The 12,850-nt window shown below is 44.0% G+C and overlaps 1 protein-coding gene across 1 annotated transcript in view; it reads right to left on the bottom strand.

The window, feature by feature from the left end:
• ROBO2 (roundabout guidance receptor 2) overlaps positions 1-10,391 on the bottom strand; it is a 405,555-nt gene extending 395,164 nt beyond the window's left edge. Inside the window, exon 1 of the mRNA XM_041414778.1 lies at positions 9,765-10,391. Coding sequence (XP_041270712.1) covers positions 9,765-9,819 — 55 coding nt within the window. The 5' untranslated portion in view covers positions 9,820-10,391. The remainder of the gene's footprint in view (positions 1-9,764) is intronic.
• Positions 10,392-12,850: the final 2,459 nt, after the last annotated feature.

The raw sequence follows: 12,850 nt of genomic DNA, 5'->3' as shown, positions 1-12,850 counted from the left end.
CTAAGTTTCATTAAGCACTTGAAGAAAGAATATATTGTCTATACATTCATCCTGCAATCAATTTCAAGTGAAATCTGCCATAACTCTCATGATTTTGATAGTCTGTTAATACAGACAATATTGCCAAACAATTTATACCTGTTACATCATCACATACTACCATTTCTAACAGACAAGGTTTAAAAGTAGCCATGACATTTGGATACGGCCACTTTTAGATCACTGTAGGAGGTGATGGTCAAGTGATTCTTGCCACAGCACACAATTATTTGAAAAAGCTTGATTTAAAAAGTGAATAACGGGTTTCACAAACTAGAACAAGAGTACCACAATTACTAACAATCCTTTCTGATTTTAACATACATAATGCAACATTGCTACTTGAATGCTTCAAGAACACTGAACATGCTACTGTTTGAAATAGTTTGTAAACAACTTCAATATCTTGCATTAAAACTGGCAGGAGAACTACAAAGACTTTTTGCATGCTTTTCTAGCTCTAGCAAAAACCAGAAGGTATCAATCACCCAGGTTTAACAGCAGCTGACTGGAGCCATTCATTGAGTTGTGCATTGCTACCACTGTGCCTCCATGAATAAATCTCAAAGTCTGCCCCTCCTTTTTTTGTTCCTCTGAGTGGACTCTTAACAGCACAATTTTCTTTTTTTTTTTTCCTTTACTTTCTGAATGGCTTCAAGAGATCAGCTGGAAAGAAACACCATTAGTAAAAACAAAAGTTTTCAAAGAAAAATTGGGAACAAAGTGGACATATTAGAGACAAGTTGTGATTCATGGCCAACACTGTGTTTTGCCCCTCTCTTTACCTCAATACACTTTTCAGTTTTACTGCTGGCTAAGAGCAGGGCAGACCATTGCACTTCTCCTAGCAACCAAAAATCACTTAGGGGGAAAAAAAGGCATGTTGTCTGCTGAAAGGGGGAACAGAGATATTTGGGGTCATACAAAGACAGACATATGTTCTTTTGCATTTGATTCTAAATTGAGCAGTTGTCAAAAAAGAGTCAGTAAATAATAATAACAAGCAGTTCTGGTTTATACTGATTCATATTTAATTAAATATCTGCTTGCCTACTTGTCACATTTCATTTTCTTTTAATTCAGTGCTTTAACAGTTCCTACTACTGTTTAGAGTTTTGCTTTCAGGGACGTAAATTCCATCCCAGTTTCTGAAGTTATTTTCTATACTTACATCTACACACACTTCTAGTGATCTCTCCATACAGTTGTTTTGGCTTTTTTTAACCTAGATCTATACACAGAAAATTATTCTTAGGGATTTAAACAGAACAGCACTAAAAGACCATTTTTTCATAGGATCCTCCTCTTCTAAATGCTAATATTTTACCCCATAGATAAGACTTCTATGTTACAGAACACATTGTCTGATCTCATTTGGTAAAGACTACACTGAAGTTTAAGATGAAGAAACAAGTTCAAGCAGAAGAAAAAAAACCCAAACAAACACAGAATTTTTCAACTCAGACATACACCTGAATAGCCAGGTCACACTGACTAGCTTAAAACCAAAGCATTATAATATAAAATCCAGTCTGGTGACAGAACAGATGCATAGATTAAGGATAAAATGCAGCCTGCAGTACTTCTAACAGTTAATTTTTTTCCACTGGAAGTCCTTTGTTTAATAACTGTTGCCTTGACATAAACCAACCATTTTAGTCAGCCTACTGAATTTTTCTTACATCTCACAAAAACACATATACAAAAAGCTCCAGCCAATTTATCACAGCACTTCTGCAGGGCATCAGGTTAAAGCCAGCTCAGACCTTGTTAGCTGCATCATACTACGAATAAGCGCTTTCTTGAAGCCACTCCAAACAAATCTGGACTAAAACAATTAAACAGAAAAGCTTATTCACTCATGGATAAGTGATGTACAAACAAATAGCAATGATAAAAGCCTAAACATATTGAGTATGAAACAACCCTGAAGTGTTCAGGGACTGGCACTCCCTGGTAAGCATGACAGAACTGCTTTGCTCCCCTGTTCATTCCCTACACCATCTAACCCAGCTCGTCTGTTGGGTATCCCTCTCAATCAAACCATGGACCTGGAATCAGGCTACTGTTCCACTCTTTCCCCCAGCTTACAGAGTAATTTCTCTCTCCAGAAAACTGTCAGAGTGGGGCAGTGCTACTGTACATACAGGAACAATAAGCAGCTCCAGGTCTCAAAGGTGACATAATATACTCTGGAAAGTGAGAAGGAGGATGCAGCCACAGATCCTTTACCTGAAGGCTTCTACTATGGAGTGACAGTCCCAAAGAGATCAAGTTCTCTAGGGAAAGGCAACCCAGGTGAAGAAAACATTTTTCCAACTTGTTTGGTCCAACAGCTTTGCAATGCCATTTGAGTTTTTCGTAATACCGAAATGAACTATTGTGCATCATTTAGCTGCAGAATTCTCTTCAAGATAAAACAAACTGTTAAAACTGGTCATTCCATTTGCCAGGATGAAGACATTTGGGCTACAGGACATACGGACCTTGAAAACTGCACAGAATGACAGCCTGAGAACCTTATTATTATAGAGCTCCTCCAGCACTGAATACTTTTCACAACTGCTTTTTAACTCTTGACATTTTACAACAGTTAAAAAAGTACCTCTGGTACCCCAGCCTGAAGCGTCCCTTCATTCAAGATGAATGAGAAACAAATGGACTGATGTCAGTTACCTGACATTTTGTTTTCAAAAGGTTAAATTTTTTCCACTCAGTTTCTCTTGTAATCAATGGCAAGTGATTAATATGAGTGAACTACAGCTCTCTGTGTTTTACAACTTGCTGCTGGCCATTAATTCCTTACTTATTTGTCCAATCTGCATTTATGACAGGCACATCAGAGATGCTCTTCTCTTCTTGGCACACTGCACTGAAGCTATAGAGGCAATGCCTAAATACAAATGAAAAGACCATACGCTGCAACAGACAGGGTGGCACAACATCTAGGTAGTCTCTAATGAGCAAGACCATACTTAGCTCCTGGCATCCCCACTCCTCTACCAGTTCATTACCATATATCCAACCAAATAAACTGTTCTCCGAACTAATGTGAGGAGAAGTGATAAAGTAAAAACAGGATATAATAAAGTAGCACAATGGCAGGTCCTTCACTGTCAGACTGAAGAACTCTGCAGGAGCTGAAGTGGTACAATGAAGACTCACTGACAAGGGTAATTCTGCAAGCAAATGCCACATATCACCAAGGATGCACCAAACCAAGCTTGGAATAGTGTCTTGTGCATTGAGCAACTGAAAACGACAAGGAAGAAAGACATTTTGTGTTCTTCCAATCATCAGTCAGGGAAGTAGAACTGAAGGAGTATCCCCACAACCACAACAAATAACAGGACTGGAAGTCTGCAATAGCACCTGCACGCACACAGTCCCAATGGGTTACAAAACACACACTGGAATCACTAGATAAGGGTGACCTTCAGTTATCAGCAAGCCAGAGACATGACGGTTCCTGGTAGAAACAACAATGCAAACAAGCAACAAGGAATAATGTTTGCCAATCTATCTAGTACATAAGTAGAAAGCTCTCTCACAACCCAGTTAAACAGATGTATTAACATGGGGATCTGCAGATAATAGCTATTATTTAGTTAGTTACAGGGAAAAAAATTTGCTTAAGAAAAAAAAAAATCAAAAATGACTGGGGGAAAGTGGTAAAGAGCTTAGAGTTCAAAGCACATACACAAGATACTTCTACCAGAACAACATTCAGATGAATATCCTCACTTCATATTTGCCCAGACCGCAGAGATGAATCTCAGTAAGCCTTGGCCATTAGAGCACAGCAGCTCAATATAAGTATCAGCAAGTTCTCACATGGGCACTACTGGTTAGCTTGTCCATTGCTGCTCATGTATTAAATGATGAAGGCTATCATTTTAATAAAATTAAGATAACATCTTCAATCTCTTTCATGGCAGCAATGCCAAGATAAGCTGCAGAGATGGAATTAAAAAGCCATTTCTTACTTCATGAACTTTTGGCTTGAGAAAGCATATCTTTAAATACACAACATTGTCACAGCCTATGCTGCAGGTGAGATAGCCACAATACACAGAGTATCATCATACAATTTCAGAAAGCTTCAACCCATAAAGAGTAACACCATACCACATCAGAAGGCTTCAGGCACCTACCCATACAAAGTCACATCATTCCACATCAGCAGGCTCTAAGTACCTACATCCCTTGCTCTTTAGCCCAACCTTTTATACCCTCATGGTTCATGCACTGCAGCTGTGGGCCCTCTGTTCCCTTTGGTGGTTGGTCAGTGCACCTGGGCACTCCATGGCTCTTTATCTTCAATGCTGCTCACCTGCTTCTCACAGCTGTAACCCACTGGGGAAGAGGCTCAGCCCAGCCCCACTCCCAATTACCACAAACTGTGCCTACAGGACATAGCACAAGAATTAGCTTTTTTGTTACTCTGCTATATAAAGAGAGCGCTGTAGAAAGGAGTGAGAAGAATTGAGGCATCAATACACACTTGTACCCTCTAGTATTTTCGTAGTGTTGCATGTAACAAGAAGCCAACTTCATCTCGTGGCAAGATTACAATGACAGTAAGCTAAGATAACGTTGCCTGCTTTCTCAGTGTTCTGTGAACTCTACAGCAAAATTCATACAGATTTCAGTTCTGCAGAATCAGAACCTAAATTAATGGGTCTTATTTAATTATCCACTATAACAATGAAAGTTATTAACCATGGGTGATTAGCAGTTATTTTGTTAAGGAAAAGGTTTGAGGGGAGGACAACACTAAACTCAATCTTATTTTTGAGCTTATAACTTCAACTGTTCAATTGTTGTCCACAATTTCTAATAGAAGTCAGTTGTGAGAGTAAAGATGGTGACACTAAAATACACTAAAATCTGCAAATCTCTATTTCTACACAAATATTTTGCATTCAAAGATCTCATAACTAACAATGCACATGACTATCCTTCATAAAAGGTATCTGTAACATTCTCTCTGAATAAGTGATTCAGGATCAGATCCTGTACCTGTCCATGGACCAAAACAAATTGTTTTGAACATACAGGGCATGTACACTGTCAAAACATAAGTACAAGAATCCTCAGGCAACAGTAAAAGGGAACTTCAAAAATTCAGTAACACGTAAGAAACCAAAAAGCCAACACAATTATTTATTTATTTATTTGACAAGAGCAAGTACTTGCTGTATTCTGCCTTCTTCCTATGAAATAAAGAGATTCCTATGGAAAGGTAGAAAAGCACAGCAGTAACGGAGTGTCTTGGCAAGAAACAGCATCAATATGATCACTAAGTATCCTCCCCAAGGTTGGTGTGAGAAGTGTGAGCCAGATGGCAGCCACAGGAAGAGCATGCTCAGCCATGCCAGCTGAGATAACAGATAAAACCTGACAGCAGCGTCCTCTTAGGCGGCTGAAACAGAATGCACAGAACCTGTTAGCAATCTATTTAGCCCAGATCAATATTTGAATAGCAATTCAAGGGTAACAAATGGCTAAAAAGCCATTGCATACTCTTCAGTAATTTCCACTAAATGGTTCAGCAGTGGACAGAGCACATCTCTAATTCAGGGCTATAAGCCCACATAGCATTGCTATGGAAAAGAGATTCCTGCAAATCGAGTTGACTGGACAGGCCAGCCAAAGCCTCCTTTTTCTCCCATCACACTTTTTGGCACATCTCCTTGACACTTTTTATGCATCCTTAAATATGTACTTTAAGTCTTTTGCCTACTTTTAAGGTTGCATATCTTTAGCCTGCATTGCTAAAACTCAATTTCCCTGAGCAGTATCAATCTCATCATTACAGAGAGTTGCTAATGGAAGGATTATTGAAGTCAGTGCAACTCAGATAAAGGCTTAAAACCCCCTAATTTCAACTTCTCAGGAAGATTTGTGGAGTATCAGACTTTTGCAGAGCTCCAAATTAGCAAAGACACAAACCAAATAACCTGGATTATCATTTGCTTTTCAAGCAAATCCATCTCTGGAAGTATATTGACAGGGTTCCCTCACTGCTTATCTTCCCCACATAAAAACATATTGTTGCAATGGCATCTTACAAGACAGGAAGAAAGCAAAATCTTAAGACTAATTCAGCAAAACCTCTCATCATAGGCATAAATTCATCCTTACTCTGCCAAGTTTTAAAGCCTATGATTAACTTGAAACGTGTTTAAATTCTTATTAACTTCTGCAAGGCTGTGGCTAAGAGATGAAAGCACTTAAATGCTCGGCAGAATTGGGTCCTATGGAAGAACAAGGTAACCGAAACAAAACTGCAAACTCTCCAGAATTTTACTCTTAAGGCATTAAAATGCACACATTCCACAGAAGCAAAGGTTATCCATCAACAGCAAAACTCACATGAGAGATCAAGACCCTGTCAGCTCAAATATTCACTGGAACAATATACTCCGGCTTTATATGTAAGCCATGTTCTCCAACAGGCAACAGGGACCTGCACAAGGCCACAGATGTGTAGCTCACTGGCATGAAGAAATAAAGTGAATTTTTAAAAAATAAAAAGGAAAATAAATACAGAATGTTTCAGCCACCACACCATTTCATATGCACACTTTCCATTAAGAAGTACTTTTGAAATATATTAATATGGTGATAAAAGGCTGGTTTTTTCAGAATTATTCTCATGTATCTTTAACACCTTCTCCTTCAAGAGCATCACACTTGCTTTCAAGGGACTAAAAGCCAGCTCCGACATAAAAGGTTGTCATTTTCATTGAAAGTACTTATGAGTCCTATCAGGCCAGAGTCATTCTCACCAATACCTGTGTTCACATCAGTTGTTACCTTTTAATATCTGTTCTTTTAAACTTTATTAATTATTGGGAAAAGGACAACAAAACACAGAAGAATGAAAGAACAATCAGTTGAACACTATTAAAAATCCACATGTACTCGGCTCATTTAACTCCAGTAGCTAGTGGCTTACTTTATGGTGCAGACTCTGTCTTGTGAGGTGTTCTGTTGTTTGTTTGGGGGAGTTCTGTGTGTTTTGGTATTTGGGATTTTTTTTTCTTTGTTTGTTTTGCATCAAGAACAATAACCAAGACTGATAGCTAAAGAAAAATATAATGGAAGTTATTCACTCACCAGAGTGCAAGAACACGGGCAGGGTTACAGGAAAATTAAAAGCACAATAATAAAACCCCTAAAATCTACACAGGTGTGTAGCTACATACATGTAGGTACATGTTTTCTTCCACTTTCATTGAGCTGTGTAATTTTCAGGTGTTCTAAAACCATGGACAGCAAAAATAACTTTAGAACAAAAAGATTATAATTTCGATCTATACTGTTTTTCAATTACTAAATAAAACAAAACTCAGAGGGATAAGGATGGTTAACATGCCTCAAATGCTACACTGTATGTGTCTGGACCTCTTGCCAAGAATAAAAACAAAAACACCCAGTGAAGCCTAACAACAAAACCCCCTCAAACCCAGAAAAGCACTAAGAGGTAACTTTCAAACACAGAAAACAAACCAAGGACCTATAAATAAGAAGTCTGTTGGGTTTTGTCTTTTATTCTTAAACTAAAGCATCACAAATGGTGCTGCTGTTGATCGAGCTCTTTTCAAAGCAACTAGTGGTATATGTCAGCCTAAGATGTGATTGTAATTACTATGCTTCTAAAGAGACAAAAGCACTGTGTGCCAAGCTTGCCTGCCAGTATTTCTTCAAAGCTACTTGTTAGTCATTTCGACAATAACAGCTTATATCTACTTGGTCATGATGTGCTATCCACAAAGCTCTTTATTTATTTATTTCAGAGAGTTGTTAATGCAGGCAAACTTGACAGTCTCTGCAAGATCTTCCCACAAAAGGGGAGTATCACACATATTCCCGGAGCTGCTTGGCCATTTTTTCCTAATGGTCCGGCTCTAAATTAGCTGTGTGCTTCACCTGCACCGCCCCACCCGCATAAAGCTAAGCCAGAACAAACGTTCTACACGTGTTCCCCATGACAAAACTCGAATAAATTATGTCGTGCTCCTGTCGTTCCAGCAAGCTGGTTAATTGCATTTGTTTCATATATCTCCAAACAGACTGGTACTTTAATTACATTCTGTAACACCAAGCTCCTCTGATTCACTCTGTCACTTCCACTGAGCACTTTAATTGTATTCCTTCTAGCTACATACAATTTTAAACACTTACTAATAATTACATTTCTACAATCTCATGTTTGAAGTTTGTACACAAAGATCCCTCCAATATCAGTGGCCTTAAAGTTAAGGATCTTTTGTTACAGCAAGAAAAATACAGCAAAACATAAAATCCCTTTAGAACTAAGATTGCACTGACAGACATAAATGTTCTGTTAAATCCTTTCACAGTTAAAACTTCTCCTGTTTAGTTTAGCACGTGCATACATTATGTAGAAATTTTCTTATCGACTGACAAAACCTAAGATTTAACTGCGGAGCACATCATACACCCAAGGTAAAACTGCACTTAAATCTCTTCCTCTTCTGTTTTGCCTCCTTTCTTGCTAAGGGGTGGTGGAGAAACACCCAAAGCATTCTGTGACTGCAAACAATAAACCCCGAACCTTTGCCTCGGGACTGATATAGCAAATGCTGTGAACAGCTTCTTGGAACAAAGTTTGCTCAGACAGACAGGCAAAAACATCCAGGGCCCCAGACACTGCATTCACCTCAAACGCAAAGGAGTGTTTAGGGCTGCTAATACCCAACGCTAGCCTGTCGAGCATCGGGGGCCAGCACACCCTCTGTGGAGCTGGATGCTCGCTCCTAGTCGTGTGCTTGAGCTGCTCCAGCGCATCCACCGCCTGCACATGGGCACAGCGCCCACCCCTACTCTGAAAGGCAATTTGCCTTTGCACTGAAGTTCTCGCCCTGCTAACCCGTACTTCCCCGAGATGGTAATTTACAGCTCCCCATCCAGTACTTAAACTCGAAACCACAAGAAACGTTGCAGAGCACACCCAAAGGAGAGGGGCGGGTGTTCATAAGGAAACCCACCCTTTCCCCAGACGTCGCCAAGCTTCATGCAAACCCTCCATCCAGGGAGCTCGGTATGAGGACGGAGCTGCCGGGGGGACGCTGCCGCCCCACCTGCCCGGCTCGGCGGAGACAGGCGGAGGCGGAGCGGGGCGGTGGGGGCCGCGCCGCCGCCGCCCCGCGCTCCCTGCCCGCCTCCTTCCCTTCCCTCCGTCCCTCCCTCCCTTCCCGCCGCTCGCCAGCGCCGAGCCACGCGTTGAGGGACTCTGGAAATTCGCCAGTCCGCCTCACCTGGAGCCCAGGCAGGGCTAACCTATTTATATTTCATCAGCTGGCTCTACCCGTGGAAAGTTTAACAATAGAAGGCGGCAAAGTAATACCAGCTACAGCAGCGCTCTGCTTTTCCTTTACCCTTCCCGCTCCCCACCCCCAAATAAAAGATTTATCACGGTAGTTTTTTACTCTTTGCTCGCCACCTCAAGCTGACATTATTCCATTCATAAGCTGCTTTTCCATTAAGTTAGGAGACGGGAAGGGCTGCTTATTGGAAACATACATTATCCCTCTTCCGATCCCTCCCTCCCCAAATACCATTTTTATACCAGAAACAAACTTAGGGCTCTGTAACGTTAAAGCTTATAATGCCATCCATGTGCTCTCCCAAATCAAATTCAGATGAAGAGGATTTCTGCACAGAAATGACATATCTAAAATAAGCTAACTTACCATAGACTTGAAAAAATGCAAATCCGAAGAGCACGAGTGGCGTCAGCAGACCCATTTTGACATATTAAAAACAATCCCGATCACTTGCGAGACAAATTCCACGGAGATTAAAAAAAAAAAAAAATGAAAAAAATATAAAAAAAAGAAAAAAGTATCCAAAGCCAGTAAGAGGTAGGTCCAAAAGTTTTCAGTTTCTTAGCAGCTATTTAAAGTGGAAAGGGAAATCTTCAATTCAAAAGCTGGAGATGCAAAGGTCTTGAATGTGACACTTTTAGATCCATACAGATTAGAGAAGCAGCGAGTGAGCTCCGAATGCTTCTGCTTTGCACACACGCTCCTTCCTAAATTCCCACCAATCCAGCCCAAGCAGGGGAATTATTCAAGTGTGTCTAAGACTCTCTTTAGGATCCATGGCAATCCAAAAGCAAGCTCTTTCTTCGGAAGACAAGGAGAGACTCTGAGAAAGGACCTGATTCCTAGAAAGTGCTCCACAAACTTCCCGGCACTTTGCAGGAAAACCATTGGTTTGGTTCGGCTATTTTGCCTTCCTCTCGCTCTCGCCCTCCCCCTACCCCCTTTCTCTCTCCCTTTCTCTCCCCAAATCAGTTCAAGCTGCAGAGTTTCTCACTTAACTTCCATAATAGGAACGCCCAGGCAATGTGCTACACGGGAGGGGAACGGCTTGCTTTCTCAGCATCCCCTCAAAAGAGAAAAAAGATAATGAAAAAAAATAAAAATTAAAGCCGTGTCCCCTGCACCTCCCTCCTTCACTGGCAGCGGAGCGGGAACAGTTGGAGGGCAGGACCCGGCGCGGTGCCGCGGCCGCTGCCGAGCGGTGGCGGGGGCTGCGCGGAGTTCGGGGCTCTCCCGCCGCCGCGGCTTTCCCGGGCGGCCCCGGAGTCCGCCGCTCCTCTCCTCGCTCCGCTCCTCTCTCCCCTCCTCTCCCGCCGCCTCCGCCTCCCGCCGCCGCGGACACACCGGCTGGCAGGGAGAGGGAGGAGAATGAGCGCGGCTCCCGAGGCTGCTTGGGGAAGGGAGGCTGCGGGGTGTGGACTAAACCACTGCGCTCCACACCCACGCGTCCCTCTCTCTCTCCTCCCGGGGTAGGGAGATAGGGACGGCGATGCCAGCAGGCAGCCGCAGGGCTGGGAATCAGGATCTCTGCCTCCCCTCTACAGTTGGGTGTAGGTAGGATTTACATGATTGCTCCTCACCGCTTCCTCTTTAATGGGCAGCTAATTTTTCGGTAAGTGATTTTCATGGAACTGTTCTCTAATTATTCATTTTCCCTCTCTCGCGCGCACGCAGGCGCTCGGAAGTAAGACCCTTGAAAGGATATTCCCCAGGGATTTCTCTGCTGGCCCGTTCTGTGGAAAAGGAAGGGAATGTGGCAAATGAAATAAAACACAAAACAAAAGATCGCACGTGTCCCACAGAGCCGGAGGGCTCTGCCGAAACCCTGGAGCCTTCAGCCTCCCTTGGGCCCCTCGGATGCAGCGCAGCTCTCGCCAGAGGGAAAGTTTCGAGGTCCCGGAGGGGGCAGTGACGGAGAGGGGAGAACGAGCCGCCTCGCCCCCCGGGAGCCGGGAGAACAGCCCCTTTCCCACAGACGCTCGGAACAAACCCCGAAGCACCACAGCAGAGAGAGGGAGGGACACGGGGGAAGGAGCCACGCGGAGGAAAGCGGGTTGTAAGCGGCTCCCGGTGGCGGAGCGGGGCAGACCCCTAGAGGGGGCAGAGATAACCCGTAAGGGGGCTGAGACAGCCCGTGAGAGAGACAAAGATACCCAGTGAGGGGGAGCACTGACACCCCGCGATGGGAGCTGAGGCGCCCCGTGATGGGGGCACACACCCTGTGAGGGGTCACAGCCAGTCCGTGATGGGAGCACACGCCTTGTGAGGGGTCACAGCCAGCCCGTGATGGGGGCACACACCTTGTGAGGGGTCACAGCCAGCCCGTGATGGGAGCACACACCCTGTGAGGGATCACAGCCAGCCCGTGATGGGGGGCACAGACGCCCCTAAAGGGGTCACACACACCCCACGGGTCACAGACACCCACTGAGGGGTCATGCACACCCCAGAGGGGACACAGACGCCCCGCTGAGGAGGCGCAGACACCCCGGAGGGGCACAGACATCCAACGAGGGGTCACAGACACCCCGAGGGGGCTCAGACACCCCGCTAGGAGGTGTCTGACATAAACACCAAATGAATGGTCAGAGACACCCCATTAAAAGGACACAGGCACCCCTTTAAGGAGTAACAGACACTCTATATTAAGGGGTCGCACACACGCCAGGGGTCACAGACACCCCGTTCAGTGGCGACACAAGCCCCGTTAAGGGGACACACAAGCCCCGTTAAGGGGACATACAAACCCCGTTAAGGGGTCACACACACGCCGCGATGGGGCGCAGATTCCCCGCTCGGGGGCTAAGCCGCCCCGCTCGGGGGTCACACGCAGCCAGGCCTTCCCCGCTGTCCCGCCCGGCCGGGCCGGCGACAGCGCCTCACGGTGAAGCCCGAGCGCCCCCTACTGTCGGGCTGCGGGCAGCGGCCGCCCCCGCGCCCGGCGCTGCCTTTTGTCGCCGCGGCTTTGAGGTCTCAAAGGTTTCATCTCGCCGTGCGTTCTTCCTTTTTCTTTCTTTCCCCCCCACCTTTATTTTGTATATGCTAGAGATTTATTAATTTAATAATTTCTTCACGTAAAGGATCCGAACCGTATCTCTGCATAATGTGCACTGCCCACGCATACTCCCATAAATGGTCCGCAAGTTAATTCTTCCTTAATTCTTGTGTGCAGTCAGTGACAGCTATTTTACCGTTTCCAAACGTTGCAGTGTCAGGGTTTGTTAAGTGTCTGAAATGATTATGGCTACTTCGTACAAAGCCAGATAACAACTCCAAAGCCTCTTGCTGCAAATCAGGAATGCTGTCCCCTTATACTCACAATATGCCCGGCACATAAGTACCATAGAATCACAGAATGGTTTGGGTTGGAAGGCACTTTAAAGTCCTGAAGCTCCTGTCATGGACAGGAACACCTTCCACTATCCCAGGTTGCTCAGAGTTCATCCAACCTG

The sequence above is a fragment of the Onychostruthus taczanowskii genome, unplaced genomic scaffold (assembly GCF_017590055.1).
Source record: "Onychostruthus taczanowskii isolate IOZ18803 unplaced genomic scaffold, ASM1759005v1 scaffold47, whole genome shotgun sequence".
Classification (NCBI taxonomy): Eukaryota; Metazoa; Chordata; class Aves; order Passeriformes; family Passeridae; genus Onychostruthus; species Onychostruthus taczanowskii.
This window is presented reverse-complemented; position numbering and strand designations above follow the sequence as displayed.